The sequence below is a fragment of the Agelaius tricolor genome, unplaced genomic scaffold, assembly GCF_023055355.1.
Source record: "Agelaius tricolor isolate 1412-34295 unplaced genomic scaffold, bAgeTri1.0.p SCAF_22, whole genome shotgun sequence".
Classification (NCBI taxonomy): domain Eukaryota; kingdom Metazoa; phylum Chordata; class Aves; order Passeriformes; family Icteridae; genus Agelaius; species Agelaius tricolor.
Window position 1 is genome coordinate 7,273,787 of NW_027269282.1, and position 24,699 is coordinate 7,298,485.

General features: G+C 37.0%; 1 protein-coding gene across 3 annotated transcripts in view; it reads left to right on the forward strand.

Moving 5' to 3' along the window:
- ATRNL1 (attractin like 1) overlaps positions 1 to 24,699 on the forward strand; it is a 432,739-nt gene that overhangs the window by 378,925 nt on the left and 29,115 nt on the right. For all 3 annotated transcript variants that reach the window (XM_071445975.1, XM_071445974.1, XM_071445973.1), the window contains one exon: positions 2,175 to 2,289. In XM_071445975.1, the coding sequence (XP_071302076.1) occupies positions 2,175 to 2,289 (115 nt within the window). The remainder of the gene's footprint in view (positions 1 to 2,174; positions 2,290 to 24,699) is intronic.

Sequence of the window (24,699 nt, forward strand, 5' to 3'; positions counted from 1 at the left end):
TGGTAGCTTAGTGCTTTGGGCAAACAAACATGTACCTTATCTCCTCCAAAAAACCCGTGGAAAATGCATGATAAATGGCACATTTCAGAGAACATGTTATGTCCCTGTGAAATAACTTTGATTCATGGTTATGTATTTATCTTTAAACAACTGACAAACCTTAGGCTATCTAAATTATTATCATTTGCTCTATGCCACTGTGTTATTTTGCTAGGGAACCTGAATGATGTGAAGTTAAGATAAGACATCTTGCTTCTGCAGTCTTAATTTTTTTTTATAAAGAAAAAAAAAGCACAAAATTCTTACTGTATTTTATTTTTGGATGAAGTCCTTTGAAAGAGTATTTATCAGAAATCATTTCCTCCAATTGTGTTTTGAAGAGCATTAGTATAAACTTCAAACAGAGAAGGATGGGGCCTGTTGATCAAAGGGTTCATATTATACAGCAAAAGAAAATATCATCATGTGGATTTATAAGAAAGTAATCACCAAATTAAAAGTCATAGCAGTGAATTTGTTCTACTCAGTTGTGTGTCTGCATAAAGTTTTCTGAATTACATTTTACAATGAAGATTTCATTTCCTTTGTGTTTTCAAATATTTGTTTGATTTGCTGTTGTGACAAGTCAGGAATGTTGACTTAAAGGCTCTATTGCTTGCATTAGTAACACCAGCTGGAGCTTTTGGGGTTTTCATTTTCTGTTTTATCATTTGGTAAAGGTTTTGGTGAATGTAAGTTGTCATTCCCGATGACATGGCATTTTTAAATTAGATGTCATTATTTACCCAAGTTCTTTAATGGTGTAGCTTTAAAAGAATCTACAGAAATGCCTTTTAAATATGACCATGACGTAAAAAAAAATAAAAAGTATATTTACCTTTTTTTTCACTGAGCAATAATAAATGTTGGTTACTTGGAGGTAGAAAAATAGAGAATTATTATTGCTTTACATGATGGAAGTGCCTTTGTTTTCCTTATATCAAGTACTTTGCAGTGTATTTAACTTGACTAAACTATCATTTTTTTCTTAGAATACTGGAATCAGTTGACATTCATGTATACATTGCATTTTTTATGTAAATAGAAAGTTTTCTGGCTTTGAATTTTGAATCCAAATGTTGAACTCATATTTTGCCTTGGAACATGACAGACATTTAGAAAATTTGCAAACAGAAAAAGAAAGAAATGATTATGCTGATTTTGACCTAATGTTTTTAGGAATATCTTTAGTGCTTGACTAAATGTTTAAGCTCTCAGAAGTGAAATGCCTATCTCTGAGTGAACACAAAGCTTGGGAACATGGAAATGTGGATACATTGTACATTTTCATCTTAAAACTTACTATTCTATGCCTTTGTGGACTGCTTTGCTTTGTTTTCCCAACTCCTACTGTCCTTGGTACATCAAGAACAATTAGTTAGCAACCATTTAGTTGAAAGCTAGCTGCAAATTTAATTATCTATATAGTTAATGAGAGTTTGGTAACAGCACAAACCCCCTGCCATCAACACCACTGCTGTCATAGATTACAGAAGAGAAAGCAGGATGATTGTCATACAGGCAACATTTTCAGATGGTTTCTGAGCATATATAAATATAGTTGCACTGCACCTATCTTTTGCATATGCAAAAAGAATCAGGAAGGTTCTGCCTTGAAGAAATCATTTCCTTAGCAGGACAGGCAGAGAGAAGGCAGAATTCCTGGTCTGGGGCTCTCAAGAGGGATTGAGTGCCTTTAGCTGTTGGTATATAGTGTATATTTGCACTCATTTTATGGTTTTGGCATTAGGCAGACTAGGTGATGGATGCTGTTGAAGCAGAATTCTTTCACATGGATACTTCTTAATAGAGATGGGGAAGTGGGCTACTCTCAGATACCGATGTATATATCAAAAGGTTTTGCTGTTTCCTAAGCTTTAATTTGATATCACTACATTTAGCAGACTATAAAATTCAGTAAAATTTTGCTGTCCCTCTGATGCTTTATTTTTTGTTTGGTTAGATCTGCAGCGTGGGCTGTCAGAACCCATTTTTAAGTCAATTAACATGGTTCAGACAATCTGTGGGAATGCAACGGAAAAACTGTTACACTGTTCATTAAAAAACCCTAAAGGTGCATGAGTGAAAATGGAATGGAGATGTCAAAGGTTAACCTGGGTGTTTTCCTTCTCCAGGGTGCTCCTAAGCCGATTGCCATCGAGCCGTGCTCAGGAAACAGAGCCGCCGTCCTGACGGTGTTTTTGTGCCTGCCCAGGGGACCAGCAGGGGTTCCTCCACCTGGGCAGTCAGGTAAGGCTGCTGGGGGGCCTCTTGTGTCTGTCTCCTCCTACACTCTCTGCCTGGGCAAAATCACCCTCACAGATCCAAAATAATGGCACAGCAGATGGATACAAGGAGCTGCTTGGTCAAGCCGATGTTAAGTTTAGCCCCAACTTCATTTTTCATGGGAATTTGGTGTCGTGTCCAAATAAAAAGCCCAGTGATTAAGCCAGCCACATTTCATTAGGACTTCCTGAAGCAGTACTTGTGCATGTCAATATGCTCCAACATTGTCTCTCAGGGAAAAAAAATTCATATGCAGCCACTTCCATGGTTTCAGTTCAAGCTGCTGTAAATGAGGCTGTACAGGGAATATCAGTGAGTATTTTCACTTCAGGCTAAAATTTAGTGCAGTCTAGTTTACACCATAAATCCCAACACTTTGCTGGCTGGGACTCAATTAAAACACTACTATTTCCCAGAATGCCTGTCAGATAAAAACTGGAATTGTGTGAGTGAATGCTTCTATAGGGAGGTGTTCACTTAGGAAGTGATCCCAGCTCATTTTAAAGTAGCACTTGCATTATCTGGAAGCACTTCTTGTGGTGACCTACCTTCACTGCTAGATTATTGTACAAAAACATTCTCATAAAATACTTCCCAAACAGGAGGTACTACCTGCACCTTTAAAATTCTTTGAATAACTGCCTACAGTGATGTGACACAAAAGAGCCATGACAAGAAAGTGTGGCCAGTAATGTGACACTGCACATGTGAGCAGTTTACTCATTCAGACTTCACTGCAGCTGCAGCCAAGATGAACACCTTTGCAAGAAATAGTAGACTGCATGGTATGTGCCCGAAATGCAGGAATAAACCAGAAAATATGCTTTCAGGCTAACTTTTATCATTAAGAGCCAGAAAAGATATCCTTTTAACCTTCAAAAATCCATTTAAGAGATTAAAAAGTATTGAGTAATGATGAGGGCAAACTCAGTTGACTTATGTTGGAAATAAGCTCAGCTGGGTGTTCTTCCTTTGGCCTGATCACTATCTGTTATTTATTTGGGAGTTTTAGTTCATTTTTTGAGGGTGAGGGGTGTTAAATTTTTTCCCTCTGAGCTCTGAGATGAGGACTTAGTTCTTAAAATGCTGTTTATGGCTTGGAATATCATTTTTGGAAGTGCTATGAAAATAAAAGTGTTACTGATGCTTTGTCAAATCCATTTCCTGGAAGAAATATATAAATGTAAGTGCTCTGAAGAGAGCAATGAGAGAGTAAGGATGTTTTGCTTATTCCCTGTTCATGTTTCAAGGAAATGAAAAAGAAATGAAGGTGTTTATAGTCTTGCAACAAGAAAAAACATTATGAAAGGAAATTAAAAGTAATTGTTGAAATTGAAGCTTAAAATGTTTTTGGAGGGACTATTTTTGTTGTTTTCAAATTTACCTATGATGTGCATCTTGACAGTAAAAATGTATTCGTTTAGGTTTTTTATTATCAGCTTCTATTTACCATATAAAGAACTCTTTGAAAAGTAATTGCTGATCTTTGCTGTGTGTAAATCATGGAAGGTATGGGTGTTTAGAAACAGGACCTGGGTTCAACAACACACCAGTTGTGTCACTCTGCACGTTTCTCAACCTGTGAAAGAATGCACCTCTTTTTAAACATGTTTTATCCTCCTGTTATGTTCTGTCTTCTCATTGCTTTACCCTCCACTAGCTGTGTAGGCATATATTTGGAATGCTATTCTTCCATGTGCTATTATGGTACCTGTCAGCCACTTAGTGTTTCAAAATAGGTAAATTATTTAGTCCAACAACTTTCACTTTGTTCAGGGTCAAAAGCAAATAGAAATGCTTGAGGTGTTCAGCCAGTAGAGTGTATCAGATTACGTGGCTATGTACATTTTTTCTTGTGTATGGTGAGTTTTGGTGCTCATGGATTGCTCTCTGTAGCCATGCCTGGGCTGGGCAGGAGCTATTATGCGAGTTTGTTGGCATGGCTGTAGTTCTGCTCACTCCATTGCTGTCCTGCAGCACCCTGGGCTGCCTGGGAGCAGATGCTGTGAACACTGCCAAGTTTTTGGAAATGATGTGGAAACTTTGGGCAACACACACGTTCTCTATGCAGTTGGCTTCCCTTATGACCTAAGTTAGACAAAACCAATGATATGGAGGTGGAAGTCGTGTGTTCAGTAATTATGTCTTGCCAAGTAATATTAGAATCCTCTATTACTCGCACACAGCCATTTTCCAGCTCGTTGGGATCGTTCTAGGGTAGAAATGACAGTGTGTCAAGCACCTTTGTTTAAATCATACCTCAAGGATGCTCATTCCCAGTTCACATTGGGAGAATGTGACATTTGTTCCTTCTGTGCATACATCCCTAACATAAGAAGGGAATGCCTGTATTTTTATTGTCCTGCATTTTCTCCAAAACTGAGGAAGAAAATTCTTTACATAAATAACTAATCTATGCCCCACTGGAGCTCCTAGGTGTATACGTAACTTTTTAAGCTCTGATTTTGAGTTTTCTTTTCTGAGTTTTACATTAACAAATATTTTGTTGAAAAATGTCTCTGAATGTTCAAAAAAAAAAAAAAAGACAAAAACAAAACAAAAAAAACAACCCAACAAACCAAAGAATAAACTAAACCCTAATGTAAAGGTTACTCTTTGTGCAGCATATGTTCTATACTTCACCTTTACCAGCAGCTGGAGAGAAAGTTGAAGCTACAGATGGTGGGCTTTGGCCAAAGGCTATGCATGGCAAAAAACTTCTCTAGGAGAGACCATATGTCCCAGTGCAGGTCTGTGTGTTCTCTGCTTCCTGCAGAAAATACTCACAACTTTACAGACTTTCAATAACATTGTTTAGCACTCAGGCCTAGTTCTGTAAGTTAAACAGTTAAACAACTTAAAATTAATCTGTTATTTAAAATAGATTTTATACAGATTGATCATGTAGACTCAGTCAAAATATTGATAAAAATGAATTTATTGCAAAAGAAAATAAACACTAGTCATTGTGATTCGTGTCCTAAAAAGAGATATTTTCAATGACCCACCTATTTTTAGAATTAAATATCCTGAAGATCTGGAAAGTCACAGAACATTGTCATCATGGTAGGTTAGGTGTTTCATAGCAGACCTTACATTTTCTTTTGGGTGCAAGCTAACAATTCAATTATACTTCTCTGAGATAACTGAAGTAATTGTTTTTAAGTGAAAGAAATTAGAGACAAAGTATAAATTAGAATGATCGATGCAAAACATTAAGTTAAATTTCTCAGTTTGGATTGACTGATAGAGCGTGTGCTTTCTTCATTCTTCAGTTATCTCATTCACTGTGTTGTACCTGTGTAATGAAAACAAAATTAGAGGGTCCAAAAAATAGCAATTGTCTGTAGGGTTCACATGTCTATCAGTACAAATGCATCAGTGTAGTTCATATGTGACTTGCAAGTTTTATGATGCACTGGAAGCTTGAGATCATCTTTTATTGCTGTAGTGTCTGACCCCATGATTTAAATAGCTTAAACTCTTCTTAATATCAAAGCAGATCTAATAATGAGAGCAGCTGCTTTAGTTCTCTAGAAAGAACTAAATTATACATTGTAAAGGGGATTGAACAAAACAAGTTAGACCAGAAAAAAAGAGGATAATATACACCTTAATGCAGAAAAAAGTGCCTATGAATTATCACCAGTGGAAGGCCCAAAAATAATTCCTTCAAGGTCTTCATACAGCTCCGGTGATATATTGGGCAATACAGAAAGAATAGCTTGGTAATGTGATAAATTCTGTTAAAAGAACTGTGACCATGTCATCATTACTACTAAAACCAACTAAATCTCATGCTTTGAGGTATTGAGTTATTGTACAATAAGTTTATAAAACAATGCTTGCATCATTCTGGGATAAGGCCACTTTGTGCTGTAAAGCACGAAGAGAAATGAGAATATTAAACCATTTCAAAATAATTCAGAATCAAGGGGTGTAATTTCTGACTTATTTACAGGTTATTTGACTTTCACACAGCAGCACTTGCCTGTCTACCAAGAGGGTAGAAGTGATAGAACACCCAGTAGAGGAAATTCCCTATTGAGGCAGTGAGCTGAATGGTCTCTTCCTTAGTAGATCTTTTAACACCTCCATGGCTGTGACAGGATGAGGTGAATCTAACTTAAGCCATAAAATAACACTTGGAAATTGAATGGAAGCTGAAATGGAAGACTGTGTGCAATATTCTGTTGTTACAATACAAATTAGGATGGCAGGCCTCCAAACAGTGATGTCTGAAAGTTCCTGTCTGATATCCTTGACTCAAAACAGAATTTTGTGTAATTCTGGCCACACACACTAACTGTGGTGTTCAATCCTACTTAATCAGCAAGCTACAGTAGGATCACGGAATCAATAAAACTACCATGCCATCTGCCTTCCCTGTCCTCACCATCATAATGAATAATGGCTCATTAAGTGTTCTACAAGACAATTAGCTCTGGTTGAAAACAGTAACAAGGCTTTCCTGATTGTATTTATAATTTTCTCTGATTAAAATACAAAAAACCTAATGCATATCATAAGAGGCACATTAACATAAATATGAATTAACTAATAGTTTTTATAGAGTATTATATTTAATTATATTGCTCAATTTTTCTGACCCTTGGAAACAAAACCGTAGCTTATGGCTTTTCATTTGTAGAATGGCTTCATATGTGTACCTATCTCAGTATGCAGAACTGGTTGCAGACATACACTGGGGCATGTAAGTCTCATGAATTTCTACCTCCTAAAAACTCATTCCTTTGCACAGTCCTTTCATACTTGCAAAATAACCCAATAAAGTCAGTAGTGCTACAAGGATGAGTATAGATTTTTCTGTAGAAAAATATAAGTAAAAGTTGTAGCAGAAAATACACTGTCATTAAGACACACAGAGGAGGGTTGAATCTCTGCTTTATTGAAGAAAAACTGTAAATACTGAAAGGGGGGGAGAAGAAAAGTGAGGGTAGACATAGAAACGGGAAGATATTCACAACTGATTATTTAGATTCCTAAACATCTGAAAAAGAAACCTAAAATTGATATTGCAAAAGGAAAAAGGGACTCTGAAAAATGATAGATGTCTAGATCAGAATAAACATACTTCTGCACTCTGTTTTTTCCCAGATGGCCTATTAGGCCCTACAAAGTAAGGTCCTACTTTTTATTTAAGCAAACTTATTTCCGTGCATCATGCTGTTGTTTGGTCCATAGCAATCCACATCTCTAGATTGAATGTTGTCTCTCCTTTGTAATTTTGGAGACAGAACTTGGCTTGCTTTCATTGTTTGCTGTTTTATGGACATTGATTCACCAAAGTACATTTTATATTTGTAATCTAAAAGTACTGTTCAGATAGGGTAAAATGGCATGTAAACAGAGAAAAGATTATAAAAACATGAGCAAAAGTAACTACAACACCTCTAGAAGAGACACCTCCATCCATCATGAATAGCAAGATTTTTCAAATAATGAAATATCAAAACAAAAATATCTCAGTTCTCTTATTTCCTCTGAAGTCCCAACATACAACTGGAAATAAGTGAAAAATGGTGCAGATGTCTAGAACCTGTGTTAAAATACAGGGGTGAGTCAGACATTTTATTTATTATGCAAAGTTGCACAGTCATGTTCATTTGATCAGAAGCTCTAAAGATAAGCTGAAATATTATAAAAGACTCAGTGGGGAACAGAAATATTTGAGTTTCCTTTTACTCTTTAGATTGTGTGAAGACTGGATTTAATCTTTCTCTTTAATCTAAGGCACACCTAGAGCATTTTGTATAGAAATGTAATTTTGGTAATTTGTTGAGGGATATTACATATTAGTTACGAACATGATGCCAGTTAAATGCTCAAAAGAAAAAAAAATAGAAAACATTAACATTGTGGGAGAAAATCAAAATAGTCTTTGTAAGAGTTTTAATGACTAGAACTCAAACTAAACTCCTAATTAGTATATTAAGCAGTATCTTCAACTTACTGGCAATGAGAGACTGTAAAATCTGGGGTTCTTTTCAGTTAGCTGGAGATGCTTAAGGAAATAGCTCTAAGACTTGATGTAAACTAAAATCATCTCTTCCCAAGATCATTTTAGTGAAGGAGTTGCTTCCTTTTGAGCAGTAAGGCCTATTTTTGGAGTGACTATTTTCTGCCTAATTCCATCCTTCTGCACTGCATCAAATGAGGGAGCAGACTGTGTTTATAGTATTGACACTGTAAAAAGAACACAGTGGTAAGTGGCAGATGGTGCCAATGATTACTTAAAAAATATTGATGGCAATAGCAAAAACAAAGGAGATCATAAGACCTGCTAGCCACCACCACCCCTACTCCAGCCCAAAGCCAGAGCAGTTACTTCTGCAACGTGCAGGATAAAGTTTACTTGAAAACTACAGAGGTTCCTAGCACAGAAGGCTTTGTAAGTGATGAAGAATGAGGTATTGATTTTGTCTGCTCTTTTACAGAATTTTAGGTGGTTCTGTAATGAATTAGCTTTTACATCATTCTAGCCATACAAATTTGATTCCTTTAAATTCTGAAGAATATACTTGGAAAGGACATAAACATTTTAATATGAAGAACATGCAGTATAATGCTAGCAATGTGTCTTCCACACATCTTGGCAAAAGTAACTTATTGATTGGACAGTAAAACCTGCATGCTGTGGAGCCATCAGCTGAAAAAGGTAAAAAGATAAGAAAAAAAAGAGAGAGAGCAGGAGAATAGAGGAGGTGGAGATGGTTGTTTTACAACTTTATCACTGGATTTGCTGCCCTAGAGGGACTCAATAAAATGAGACATATTAATAAAAACTGTTAAGTACTGTGAACATTTCTTTGACAACCAGTTATTCATTTTTCAATCCAAAACTGTCACTGTTTCTTCAGAGTATTAGAAATACTTTTTTTCTTTTGGGGTTTTTGCAGTTTTAGTCAGATAATGGGAAGTCAAAGGATGTCTGAGGAGGGTGTAAAATTCTGAACACTGTGAAGTGTAAGTGCAGCCATGTCCATCTCTTCCCCTGTGTGGGGAGGTTGTCTGAGCTGTCGTCAGGTTGCATCCAGGTGACAATTTAGTGGTTTCCTCTCTCCTGTTGTCATGGGAATGCAGAAGCAATGATGAATGCTCATGATGCAAAGCTTCTGGCCACAAACAGATGCACTAGGATGCAAACCTTCTGATCAAAGGCTCTAACCTGGAAAGAAACACCATCCTCAGCCATACCTGCCTGCTCACCATCAGCTGCAGTACTTGGGGCTCTGCTATTTTCATCCATCACCCACAGTGTTTTAACACAGCAATCAGATATTTTCTCCACCTTCATTTTGCCAAGGTAAATGAGGTCTGCTCTGAACCTGCTCTTCAGTCTTCTGAACACCTTTGTAGTGCTTTGTCCCAGTTTTAGCCTCAGCTCATCTCTTTTTACCTTGCATGACCAGGTTTGTACTCAAAGAGCCATGTGAAGGCCCATCTGGCATTGCCCTGTGGCATTAACATTTTGTTACTCTATTCCTTTTAACATTTACTTTTTAAAAACATTTTTCCCCCTTTCCAACTTGATATTTCTGCAGCCAACTTACTTTCTTCCTTGAACTGTAAACTCTTAGAGTATAAGTTTCTTTTTTTTTTCCAAAATACATGGCTTTGAATTTTCTTGTTCCATCTGAGTACCTGTATATTCCTCAAGTTCTTGGGGTCATGCATCTCTTTCTGGATTATATTCTAAGCCTTCTCTGTATTGATGGTACATAGTGATGTTTGCCATGATTGAATTTAATTACACTAATGCCTAGCTCTCTAATGAACACAAAAATTAACAGTAAAAAGTATGACTCTTGTTTCCATGTTACACCTTCATCAGCCTTCTTTCTCTTCAAAACTATTCTTTCTCTCCTTCATGCCATTATTCACTCTCCATAACTTCTTTATCTTCTTTTTTGATAATTTATCTCTTGATAAATTTTCACATTATAAGATCTCAGAAATCTAGAAAATATTCTGCATACTCTTTCAAAGAAAATCATCTAACTTATTCTAGAAAACTATCAGGGGATTCTGGCACAATCTTTGATGAAATGTTGTTGCATTTTGACTTGATTTCCATTTACCTGCCTTTAATTATTTCTTCTGGCAAAGTACCTCATAGAGTCTGATTAATAGATCGGTAAATAACTGAATATATTTTTCCTTGAATCTAGACAATATTTAGTTTGAAAGAAACAGCAGTTACTGTTCTCAATTTGTATGCATCTGACATGACAGATTATTAAATTTCCCTGTTATCAGCCTTTGTTTTCTGGTATTCTTACAGAATTAGTGTTCTGATTACCCTAATGTCATTTCATAAAACTTCTGTTTTGTCTGTTTCCATATCCTCATTCCATTATCCGTATTGATGGTACCCTCTTTGATAAACATTATCTCCCTCCTTGAAAACCTTCAAATTCACTCCTGGGACAATATCTAGAAAATACCTGATCTCTCTTCATTCTTTCTATGTAATGACTCTGTCCTGTGTTGGTCTCTCAGTTATATGCAGTGAAAGTCCTTGGATGTTTGTTTCACTAAACCTCTGCCAGGTGTAACTCATCTTGACTTTTGACAATTCTTATTTGGCTCTTTCATGTCTTTGCCTGCAAACGACAGCCTACTTTGTTACTTGATGCTTTTTAGCCATTTTCATAGGCTTTCTGAATTTAAAAAGCCGTAAACTTAGGTCTTCAAATTTGATTGTCTCCCAGGCAGAGCCTTAGGCCCTTTGGAAGGCTAAGCTTTCCCTGGTTGAAAGAAATCATAGCGTGCTTTTCTGCTTTTGATATGAATGATACAGATGTTGACAAAGGAAAGGAAAAGAAAAAAAAATTATAAAGGCAACTAACAAACATGGGAAGTTCTCACTTCAGAATTTTGCTGCGAGAGAATGTACAAGACTTATGTAGCTTTTACTGGAAATCTCACGGGAAAAAATATTTTAATATTTTACACAAATGGAAACATTGATGCTCAGATAATGCTGTAAAGCAGCATCCTGTTCTCCTTCTCCTGGCACAAAACCACAGGGTTTCTTATGGGGAAAATGGGCAGCAGGAGGGCCCATGTGAATGTACACCTCAACCTAACAGAGCCCCCTTTTCAATTTTGTGCTCTTAAACTTTGAGAATTCAACAGATGTCTAGTTAGAGGTGCAAAATTAGGGAAAGTGAACAAATCCCTGTACAAGTGGTGCACTGGATGATAAGTGTCCTTCCTATGTGAAATTGGTGGTTTGGTTTTGTATTGTCAACACATACTATGTGGAGCAGATGGCTTACAGCTAAATTAGAACCATAAACCTTTCAAAGTTAAAGTTGTATATGAATTAAATCTTTCAGCAGGGGTCCCATCACCTATTTCTCCTTACTCTAACATTGAATCCCTGGAAAAGCAGATTTTTTTTTCTTTAATCAATAGAAATCAATCTTCAACTGAAAATAATTACATTGAGATCTGTCCTGATTCTTAGTCCTGGCATCATGGAAAGTTTCATTCATTATTGGGACAGAGCAATTGCCCATAATCTACCTTCCCATGTTTGTTTTATCACACTCTTGGAGTAAGATGCTTCCACTGCCTATTTTTGGGATAAAGCTGTCCAAAATTATACAGAGACCAATCAGATTTATCATTCTTTGGCGTTTGATGGCATCCATCTGTTTATTTACAAAGCTGCTAAAGACTTATTGAGTTACTAGACTACAGAGAAAATAAATTGAGTTATCATATGTAGTTAAATTCAGTCCTTGCATCTGCTGTCTTTACAGCCTGTATGGTGTTTTCTGAAATTACACTGGCTTGCAGACCCAGGCTTCAGGAATACATTTACTTCACAGCCTTTTTATGCCATTTCAAGTGAATTTCTAATGCATGAGCAATTTGTGGTTCAGGAAAATGTTGACAGAAGAATGTCAGGGCTTTCTGTTGTTAGCAGTTTAAAAGCATGATAGGGACGGTTCTTACTTGAAAGTAGCTCTTAAAAGTTTGGAGCTGCTCAATTTCTGGAATAATTTGATCTAACCCCTTTCAATCAATATTGCACAACTATTGTAGAAGGATTTAGAGCTTATGGGCACAAATGAACTAATATTATTAGTAAGTATAAAACATTTTTAAGGTGAAGGATGGGGAATGAACTCCTCTTGTGCTCTATGTATTCAATTACTGTTGCAAGTACAAACGAATAGAAATAAGGTTTAAAGTTCAGATCTTTCTGTTAATAAAACTGAATAGCAAAATGAGGATATACATCTTAAAGGAATACTTTAGGGGTACTGTGCCTCTTAAAGGGATACTTTAGTCCCTGTAGTTCCATGAGTTTGCAACAGTGAACTCAATTATTGCCCACATCCTTTCTGTGTGTGGATGAACTGCTCTGTCAGTAAAATCCTTTTGAAGGAACTGGTCTGAACTCAGCAAAGATCTTAACTCAGAGCACCCACAGGTAGCTGAGAGCCCTGGCTTTGTGTTAACTAGGTCATGATTATGAGAGAAGGGTTAATGCTGGTTGTGACAAATCTCTTACTGTGATAAATTCTCAGCTTCTCTTATTTGTATGCCTTGCATAGTTGTGCTTCATAATTTTGGAACTGAGAGATATAGGGAATATATTCCAGAGAGACCCACATGTCAGCTGCTGTGCTGTAGATGCAGGTCAGTGGTGCCTGTGCAAGCCCAGGGCTGTGTTCTGCTTCTCCCTGCACCATCCTTTGGCATCTCAGAATGGCACTGTGCCCGCACACAGCACCAGCTAAATGGTGCATCCACATGACTAAGTCTTTGTGGGACATGAAATGGGGAACAGTGTGGAAACCACCAAATGCTGCTTAGGGAATGATTTGGATCCCAGCAAGGCTGTCAGAACTTGTACAGCCTGGTGAATCATGCCTGAGTGCAGAGCTACTTAAAAAATTTCTGCAGGATGCACTACTCTGTACTAGCACTAGATGGGTGGGTTTCTCTCATATCACATCTGCAATTCCTTAGGTTAAAAATAATAATAATAATAATAATAATAATAATAATAATAATAATAATAATAATAATAATAATAAAAACGTTGGAAGTTGATTTTTCTTCTGCTCTTTCTTAAAAATACAGTAAATATGAAGTGCTGCAGGAACAATAAGAAGGAATACAAAATTAGCAGGTTCATAAAATAAAACCAGTCTGTTGAAAAGTATTATTTAAAAATAATTCCAAAGTAAAAATCCAAGGATCAATTTAATCTATTTAAAACATGAAAATAAGTAAAATATAACATGAGATGAAATTAGGCTTCTCTGAATGTTATTGGACCTGGCAAGTGAGTCACACACTAAACTGCATATATTTTTCATACTGGAGAAAATGAGCTGAAAAATTACTGATAGCTTGTTAATATTGGAAAAGGACAGACAAAATAATCCATCCAAAAGAGGGACATTTTAAACTAATACCTGTATGTGAATCACTTCTAAAAGAATCCCCTCTTGATAAACCTACTGTTTCTAAAATGTTTGGGTCTGAAAAACATTAGTACTAAGGGAATCCTCCAAATTCCTAAGCAGGAAGTATGGATCTGAACTGTAGCTGAAAAATACTCTTGTCACTTTAAGTCTTTCATTTCAAGAAGGTTGTCTTGAGCGCTCAAAACATGCTAGGGTGTAAGGGAAAAATTAAAAAGAAAATTACAATGGCAAACTATATTTAGGGTTGAGAGTGACTCAACATGAAATGATGAAGGAAAGTTTAGAATGACAGCGTAGCTATCTATCTTCATTTGTACTATTTATATATATATATTTATTACTTATAATTCACAATCCAGTGATACACAATCTGAAGTGTCTTCTATCAAGTCCTCAGTGTCCTCAGCTTCTTTTGAGTGCATCTGACTATAAGTGGGACATAGAATATCTGGTGCCTTGCCACAGGGCAAACCCTGGAAGGCAGAATAGTTGGATTGCAGTGATCAAAGGGTAACCTTCCTTATCCTCGCCCTCTGACAGTGATGTAGCAGCATGAAACCATAACTGCACTTCAAGGCTTTCAGACATGTCCCTGGGAGCATCATTCAGGACACTTTTCCAGGCACAAAACTGCTTCAGGCTTGTGTTGTCCATTCCCCCACAGCCCTTCCTCTTCCTGAGTGTTTGCAGCTGTATCTGGCTCCTTAGGCTCAAATTCACACAACAGTGGAATTTGAGTAAATTCAGCAGAATTTACTCCGTAGTGAAACGATTTCACTGACAGGAGGTGGAAGTTTTAGGTGGCTGATTGTAGTTAATCTTATCAAAAAGTGAGAAAATTCTTGTGGGGCCTTGGATCTACTGGAATTTGCACCCAGAGTAGATTTTAGCCCTTGCGCTGCTAACCAGATCCCCGTGTGGTTTTGGATACATGGTCTTCATGCTCTCTGCAAAATGGGAATGCAACTTCGTGGGGATGTTATGGGAATAAATGAACAATGTTTGAGTTACTCTCAGATTCATTGCTCTAAGTGTAATAGAAAAAACTTCAAGCAATAGTTCATAGCTTGGTTTAGTGCATAATACTATTCATTAATTTCCAGATCCCTTCATTGCCTCAGCAGAAATGTTTGAGTCAAAGATAAGGACTCTTCTTCACTATTTGTTGATGAAATTTCAGATCAGTATCTAAATATATAAGATACTCTGTTGTTCTGTTTTGTTGTTTGTTTTTGTTTGGTTTTTTTTCTCAGGGAAGAGCAGATTAATCTGTTATTCTTTCTGCAGATAAATGATTCCTGTCAAATATACTCATGCAGGAATCTTTGTCCACAATGCAGAAATACTGATTAGTCATCATGATGGAATAGATAAAGAATCTTTGATAGCACATTGCAGCTGGGAGTACAAAATGAAGTTTTTGTAGAGATATTTTGGTTACCTGAAAATGTATCAATATGCAAAAAGTGTAACAAGTTACACTACAAATTATTACAGTATAACATATTAAATTCAAGAATAGAATTTTGTATCTGTATCTTTTCCTGAGGAAGGCACCAAAGAATGCTGGTCATAAAGTAAAAAATTATCTAAGTATAAATGTGAACTTCAGATGAAATTTTCTTCACAATTTCTGGGTTGTAATTATTACATTTCAAATTTAAATGCCGAAAATTAAGAAATAGCCTTAGAATAAATTCTATTTGTCTATGTAGAGGATGAAAATAATGGGGGGTTGTTTTTTAGAAAACAGCAAACCATGGCTGGCAGCACAGGGAGCCACATCCTGAGCTGTGTCAGAGCATTGTTCTCACTGAAATGGGAGAAGAATTATGTGTAGCTTTAAATGGTGCCTTAGATTAAAGTTAAAATCTATCATTTAATTTACTGTTTTCTGATGATTTAAGAGTATATGCTCAGAATAATATTCAGAGTAGAGAAAGCTCTAATTTATGTGAAACAGTGCATTAAAAGCAGTTACTCATCCACCTAAGAAACATTATCAGCTACTCATCAGCTTTAGTTCAGAACAGAATCTGAAGAATGGCCTGAAAGAGGCATCAAATTCCTTCTGCTTTTTAAAGACCTTGGCAATGCAAGATACTGAGTGTGACAAATGCAGTTAGGTATAAATTACCACCCTTCTTGCAGCTACCGGAGCTCGAGGTCCCCCTTCCCTCCACTGAAATGCACACAGTTCCACCTTGGTTTGTACCGGAGGAAATCTGGAATGCCACTACAGAACACTCTGCAATCTCCCATTATTTTCAACAGGAGTGATGCCAAGCTCCTTTCAAAGTTGATTACAGAATCATAAAAAAAATAAGGCTGGAAAGGACTTTTAGAGATCATTTACTCCCATCTCTCCTGTTCATAGCAGTATCAGCTGCATGTAAACTATTTCTGGCAGATGTTTGCCTAACCTGTTCATAAAAGCCTACAAAAATGGACTTTCTGCTTTTTACCTAGGAAATTTTTTTGCCCCATGCATTCCTGTTAGAAAAGCTTTCCCAATGGTTAACCTAAATTTCCTCTGCTATGGTTTTAAGCCCATTACTTTTTATCATGCCCAAAATGAGCATGGAAAAAAAGATTATTTCCTTCCTTCCTTTTCTCTGCAGACATTTATATTTTTCTGCTTACACTCTATCACCTTTCTCTATATCAAAATAATCCCAGTTCATCCAAACTGGTGAAGGTCATGTTTTGTAGACCTGACTGCTTTGTATTAGTCCCCTAGATTATGCCTGTGCAAAGACAGGTACAGCAGGAGGGTGGAATACTGAGGGATGGAGGGGCAAACTGAGTATTTTACAAGAAAATGTTACTGAAATTGTACCAATCATTCAGCAGCTTTTTTTTTTTTCTTTTGAGTACCACTTTATCTTTCAGCCTCTTCTTCAATTTCCTCTTTATATATGCACAATATCCTTCCTTCCTACACTGTTAATTACTGTTCCCTGCTACAGTCAAAGGCTGGCATGCCTAAAAGGAGAGGTGTGTGATATGGGGCACTGTAATTCTGAACCTGGGCAATATGCAGGATCTGTAGAGTAACAGGAAAATCAAAGCTGTGGTTGATTCAGATTTTCACCTTAGCAAATCTTAATTTTACTAAGTGACTTGATACTGAAACCAGAAAGCTTACTCCATGCTTCTTCTAAGTTTGGCTATTTTTAGGATTTCCTACAGAGATCTTGGCCCCGAGCTTTAATTCCTTCTTCCCACACACATGCCCATCTCTTTCCATCCACAGTGGAGTCAATGATTCACGTCTGGTACACTCAGCCAGCAGGGATCAGTTATTTCTTCCTGCAGGGTTGTGGCACTTTGTAGCAAGGTGCAATGGAAATTCCTTTTAATGAAGAGAAATTTGTCTTAGGAATCAAGTGTGGCTTGCATCCCAGCAGAAGTGGTGCATGGCAGTTTAGGGTGTGTGATGTACATTTTGCTTACAAGGATGCATAATTCATTCACCAGGGAATTTGTAAATTATTCAAGTAATCCTTACCTGTGGGATAAATATTGTCCCCTAAGAAGCTCATATAACTTTATAATCTGATAATTTATTCTGTCTGATAATACTAAGAAATTCTGTAATAAACTTTCACTACTTGTTATTGTGCAACTAGAGCTTTATTCAAATGCTGTTTCCTTGATATTATGCTTCAGTGATGCTTTTTCTGATTCTTCTCCATTGATCAATAGTGATATGAAAACAGACTTTTAGAAAGCACTGTTCTCCTGCATCATCTCATCATAAATTATTGGGTTTTTTTTATTTGATGGTAGGTACATGAAAATATTCCAGATACTCAAATAAACAATCAGAAACCATGTCAAGCGTTTAAGATCCAGGTTTTTTCACCTGATACAGAATTTTGTTTTACCATCCTTAGCATAGGTAATTCTTCTACACTTATGGGAGGCCACTTTGCACTTCTGGCCCATGACAGACCCTATGAAAAATTCAAGCCATGCAGGATTTTAATCCCAAATGAGACAAATTGCTACAGCAGGAATAGAGTGTGAAGGCTGTAACAATCAACAACCACTCCCATGGTCACAGCCTGTCCCACTCAGAATGTGCAGCCCAACTCCCAGGGAGAGTTTCCATCAGCTGATAGCACAGGGCATCCTGACACAGAGCTCAGGGAAGAGGCAGCTCCATCCTTTGTACCAATTACAGTCAAGTCCCACTCAGCAGCTCTGAGGGGTGCTGGGCAGCAATTCCCTCATTAGATCCTGCCCAAAATGTCCAAACTTGGACATGCTAGCAAATGCCAGTTTGGAAGCATGGAAATGGAGTGTCTGACTGATTGCTGCACAAGGCCTGTAGCTGTCCCTTAGCCATCAAGCTGGACACTGATACAAGGACAGTGACTTTCTAGGAGGTACAGGTAACATGAAATATCTCACTTCAGCAAATGCCCTGCTCCTGTCATTACCTTCCATGTATTCTGTGCTTTTATATCCTCAAATATTCTAAATCCATTTATTTGTATGGGTACATAAAGGTGTTACTAGAACACCCCAGTGCAGCAGAGTGAACTTACAATCCACAAAGGACAGAAATTCCTGGCTACCAATAAAATAATATACATTACAAATTCTAGTTCCCAGTCTTGAATTAAGTCAATGTGAGTTTATTCAGATGAAAAGGGGTGCTCTCAGGTTAAATCAGTGATTTCAGTCGATGAAAGATGTCTAGACACCTGAAAATTATGGGTGTACCTGTGAGTGGGTTTTTGGCCTATTTCAGTTGTTCTAGTAAAAGCTGATGTCCCTTCAGTCATAATACCTGTAGCTAAGAGATGGAACACAGTTATAAGAAAATTGTTGTTTATTTTCACACTCACTACTGGTACCAAAATAATGAAAGCTGAGCATGGACACTGTCAATAATTTAACAAAGCAATTATGATTGAAAATATTCATTCCAGTCAAAAGATCTTTGCTCACCAGTTGCAGTGCAGCCTGTATGAACAAAAGTGTGCAAATGCACCATATACTGAGAAAAATTATTAGCTTTCTTTTTCAGAAGTAAAATATTGTGCTATGGCCATACTTAAACCTATGGATACACCTCCAGATCCTATTCCATGTGAGGAATTGCATCACTACAGTGATACCAGTGCCATAAGACAGAAAGGTCTTGGAGAAAGAAGTCTCGAGAAACTTCATAAAACAAATTATTTCTGTCTGTTCCTCCTGGTGTTTGTTCCGTGTTTTCAATACATCCTTTTTATCCCAGTACCTGTCTGGGTTACCTTGTGCTGTGTTGCTTGTGTACTTTTGATAAAAATAGTTGTTACCTTCTCCTCTTCAAATTTCCCTACCCAACCTCAGTAGCCACTGTATGCATTTTCTTTTACATTTTGAAAAGCAAAAGTTGAGACACTTTGCTTTCCCAAATTATTTTCCTTTTAATATCGAATTGCATGTTTGAATTTTAGTGCTGCATTTCTTGCTCTGGGAGATGAAACTTTGTTTACTCAGCTGAGCACTGGCAGGAGTGGTGCAGTTTTCCCAGCAGGGCTCACTGAAGTGCCCGCTCCCTTACTTTGAAGGGAGATGTTTCCCCTTGCTCGTTAATGCTCCTAGAGAAAATGCTAGCAAATATGGAAGTTGGTGAGGGCTGTCGTGGTTCTTGTAATATATTTTCTATTAGAATGAAATGGAAAAAACGCCACATTCATATCAAGCTCATAATCAGATGGTAATGATCTGTAGATGAAGAGGAGATCCGTGTCCAAGCACGTAATCTGCTTTGTACTTGTTAGATTGAACTGAGTATGACTTCAAGTTATGAGCTCTTAACTGTTTGTTGGCTTTGTTTTCCTTTTGTTATTATTTATATCTTTTGGATTGCAATACAAAGGCCTCATTGAAAAATCAGTAGTGAATAAAAGCCTCAACTTCAAATCAGTAGTTGTAAGCATTCTCCAAAGTATAGGGAAGAGAAGGGAATATTGATTTCTCAAGAAATCAACTATTAGGAAATGAAAAAAAGTTTTAAAAAGCTGGGGATGTTACCTTATTGGCAATGCTTCATGAAGTACATTCTGATCTTGGCTCTTGGATGCCACTTATACCATCTTCCTACAGACTGCAATGCTGTGTTGCCAGAGCTACGAAAGGAAGCTTTTTTTCCTGTTCAAAACATTTTCAGCATTTCAAGCCAAACAATTTGTGTAGAGAAATAGATCTCTATGAAAGAAATAAGAGCAGACTATTCATTATCTGGAATCCTACTTTAGCATGTTCTTTGTTTTGGAAGCAAGGCTGTGAATTGCACTCATTTATGACCTGACCAGCCATGAATGAAAGAACTGGCTGGTTTTGTCTCCATAGTTATGTGCCTTTCTTGTAAACTCTGACTGAGCATGCTGTAATAAGGTTTTCTTGTTCCAGACTGGTGAGGTTGAAATGGGAAGAAACGAACCTGATTGAAGTTGCAGGTCTGCTCGTAGCTTGTTTCAGTCTAGATACAGTTGGAGCCAATTTCATTTCCTATTAGTCAAGATTAAAAAAAGCCTCCAGTCTGACATGCACTGACTGCACAAAGGAAGACAGATATGCCACAGTTTGATTTCCTGGATCTCTCCTTGATTCAGTGAGAGGGGGTTGTTAGATGAGGCTGGAAAAACAAATACCCCATTTAAAGGTTGAGATGCTGAAATGGTCTCAAACTGTTAGAGCAGACAGCTTTTTTAACTGTGAGGTTGCCCATGAGTGTAACAGTGCAATCGAAAGCCGTAGGCTGTTATGGGTTTTTTCAAAGTCAATATTATGGTTGTATTGAGAAATATTTAATTGGAGAGAAACTTCTGATGCTGTCCTGCGCTCACAAATATTTTTCAAGCTAATGCCTCTCCTATTTCTTAACAACAAAACCAGAAGCATTAATGGAAAATGAAGTCAACCTTACAGTATGTACCATTCCTTTATGAACAGATTTAATTCTTCATTGTCTGCATATAGAGTGCTGTGCTGATATGACAGCGCAGAATATTCTGACTTCTCCCAGACTTTTAGGACACTTCAAGGTGTGATTATGGAAAATAGCATTCAAGAGATTGTGCAAGTTCTGTGTGACATATTACTTGAAAATGACAAGAAAATGACTGCTCCTCTGAGGAGGTAGATGCTGCTGCATGTAAACATATGGGAAAATGTAATTTACTACATTTTGCTTGTGGAAGCAGTTATTTTTATTATTTAAAAGGAAAGACAAGATTCTTACAGTGTTACTTGGTATTAGTGAGTTAGCTGTTCTTCCCACATATACAGCTTTCTTTTGCATATGAAAAAAATGCATGTGCATATTTTTTTGAGAACATGATAGAAAATGTGGCCCTAAAAAATAAGTTAGGAAGTTTTAAGAGCTCTTAAGCAGATACTTTAGAAGTTATTTGCATATCATTGTGCCATTCCTTCTATGCTTTTTTGCTACTCACAAAATAACTTATGTTTTAGAAATGTTGAGCCCTTTAAGTGTATTTTAAATCTGTTTCTGTGTGCATGTGTGAGCATAAAATTTCATTGTTTTTTGTCAGCTGAATATAACATGCTTGAGAACCGTTCTTTAGAAAGTTCAAATCTGTAGAAATGGTGCTGTTTAAGAAAATCTGTGTTTTTTCAAATTTATCAACTGGTCAATACCATCTCTCTGTACAATGTCATTCAGTGATGTATCACTGTGATGCATCATTAAATATTTAACATTGATTATGTAAGTGCTGCAGGATTTAGTTTTGTTCACTGTACATAAAGACTTGTCAAACTTGGCCAATAAGTTTCCACAGTGGGAAGAGGGGATAGAAATACTTTGTGATGCTGGTCTTTTAAATAGGTGTTGGGTGGAAATGAAGAAATTTTAGATGTGCAACAATAAAATTTAGAGACTTGAGAGAAATGCTCAGAATAAATGGTCAGAAACACATTGGCTGTGAACTTTGCTGATCTGAACCTGCTGTGGGAATTATCCCTGTTATTTAAAATATAAGATCTAGTTTATTTATACCTAAATTCTGATTGCTTAGATACCAAGGAGACGTTTATTTTCTAATACTACTAATGATTCAGTCAGGCTGTGTATCAGGCATTAGTACCTATACATAAGGTTGTCTGTGTCTGCAGCTATTTCAAGCAATTAACAAGTTTAAATGTAACTGCTGCCATATGGGTGGCCATTTTGTCCTATTTATAACCTTGTTTTTGAAGTGTTTCTCTAGTTAGATATGAAACATATATTCAGACAAACTTAGGTCTATGTGCTAAGTTTCCCAGCTCAGTGGAATGAAAGGTTTTCGCAGAAAAATATGTTTACATTCAAAGGCAATTTCTCACACTTCTGTTGTTTACAGAATAGTTTTAAATCTGGTAAAGTTAAAAAAAAAATTAAAAAAAAACCCAACCATGAACTGAAGAAATGCCATTTCTTTGTTCCCTGAATTCAGTCCAGTTTGGTGGACTTATAAACTGTAGAACATTACAGTTTTCTTTCTTTTAGTTGCATTTCATAGAAAAAATTGGTGGCAGGCCAAAATAATAGGTGAACTCAAACAGTTTTAAGAATTCAGGTCCAGATTACTAACCAGAGCAGCTGCACTGTGAAGCGTTGGTTCTGCTGGAGCAGTGGGGAAAGAGGAGGAGCAGTCAAGGTTCTGCTCCTCAGCCACACCCTCCAGATCTGTCATGGAACATTATCCCTTTGCCACATCTGGGAGGCCATAGAAAATATAATTTTCACCCATGGGATTACTGCTGACAATTTGGTCCTGAACATAAAGTTGAAGGGTTGTGTCCAATATCAACTGGGAGCTGGGGAGAGCATTGCTGCTGAGCTAGCAAACCTTTAAAGTCTATTCATTAAAGCAAACAAACAGAAAAATGGAGGGGGGGGGGGGGGATTACTTCAGGCATTATTTTAAGAGGAAATAAATGAAACCAGTAATAAATGAAACCAGTAAATTTTTGCAAGTAATGGTTTGCAAGATTTGTCTTATTCCCTTCCCCTGGGTGAGTGCATTGTCATACAAACCTCAGTACTGTGATATTGTGTGTTTATGCAGAACAGCTGCCATGTTCATTGCACAGGCTGGACCATAAGAAAGGATAAAATTATGTTTGAACAAACAGCTGCAATGTTTGAAGGTTTGCTCTGGCCACTTACATATATTGTAAGGTTTTCTTCTGAATGTGAATGCTGTTGGATGCACATTTAAGGGTGGGGGATGTGTGTGCAAAGACATGCATGTACACCTGGAACTGAGGAAATGAGGGGCTTTCTGGTGCTGCACAAAAAGAACTATCAATTTCCCAGGAGAAGAATGCTGTAGGGCCAGTTTAAACATTTTAGTGCTGTAGATGTATGACTTTAAGCCCTGGGTAAAAGCTGGCTGAATATGTCATAGACACGATTTGTCTTTGGATGATAGCAGCATCTCTCACAAAGCACTCCACTCAATCTGTGGAATGATATTAGTAGTGAATGTGGAGAATGCTCTTTTCTAGTAGCTTGAGGTATACTTATATGAGTCTAGCTGGTGAGTGACATGGTAAATAAAATCCAGAGGAAAAATGATACACAGTTAAAGATGTATTTTACTGACAGGCAATGCAGCAGCAAAGGCAAACAGAGATAGAGTCCTGCAGTTAGTACATGAAAATAAGAGGAAACAAATGCCTTCAAGAACTAATGATCCCTTGAATCTTTTATCTGTTATCCCAAATTAGACTGGGAAAGATCTATTTAATGGAAAAAAACCTATTCTGCTCCATCTTTTACTAAATCTTGTATATTCCCCTCCTCAGCACTCACACTTACAAAATGCATATTAGGAAGAGAATCATTCCATTTGGAGAAGTGTATCAGTGCACATATTGACAGTGTGGAGGTCTGTGAAGGTACATTATTTTACCATCTACATCGTTTAAACCACATTTTCTCTTATCTTTCTGACACTAATTCTAGCACCAGAATTACATTAGTCCCCATAGTGGATCTTCATTCCTGACAGTAGATTTCTGAGCAAGTGAAAAATCATCCAGTCATTTTTCTCTAATTAGTTATGTCTCTAAATACCTAATTATCACTGGGAACAAATTGCATGCTACAAAGATAATATCATGGAGAGCTGTTAATCTGTTAAGATGCTGCTTTTGAGTTTTGTACAGTTGATGCAGCTGTTAAAACAGAATTTTGCCACCTGGATATATCATTACTATTTTATTGTAACATTCAGAAATAACTGATGGGAAACCAGAGTATTGGAGTTGGCTTCTTGAAGCATTGTGGTTGTCAGATAAAGAAATGTGTCCTTATGTCCTTCATAATCTACTCTTTTCCATTCTTTGAGCTACTTTGGCATTCTTAAAAGGTGAGTCTGTGGCAGCAGTAAGAATTACCTGTTCTTTCAGGGTTATTTTGTTAATAGCTTGGTTTGCATTGTCCACATATACATGGCAACATAGAATAACACAGTAGATTCATAGAGTTTTCAGCCAAATGCAATCTGCATAGAAATTGCACGTTTCTGTTTCTGTAGAATACTTGACGATTATGCTTAGGTGGCTTAACTGTAATTAACGTGTAATGAGCACTTTGGCTAGAAAAGAGAAATTACCAGGTACTTACCTCATGATTATTTCAGCATGCTCTGCACAGTTATGGTTTGTGGTCATAGTAGAGCAGAGTGCTGAGTATTCTCAGCTCATTCTGAAGTCCATTGGTGCCGAGTATCTCCAAAACCTCCTAGATGAGGTCCTGGAGTCCTGGGAAATATACAGTGACTGTATGTAAAGCATAATTTATAGCTGATGTCTTCATACAAGTAATGCCACTGCTTGTTAATGATATCATCAAAAACTCCCAGCTCAAGGACATTCCTGA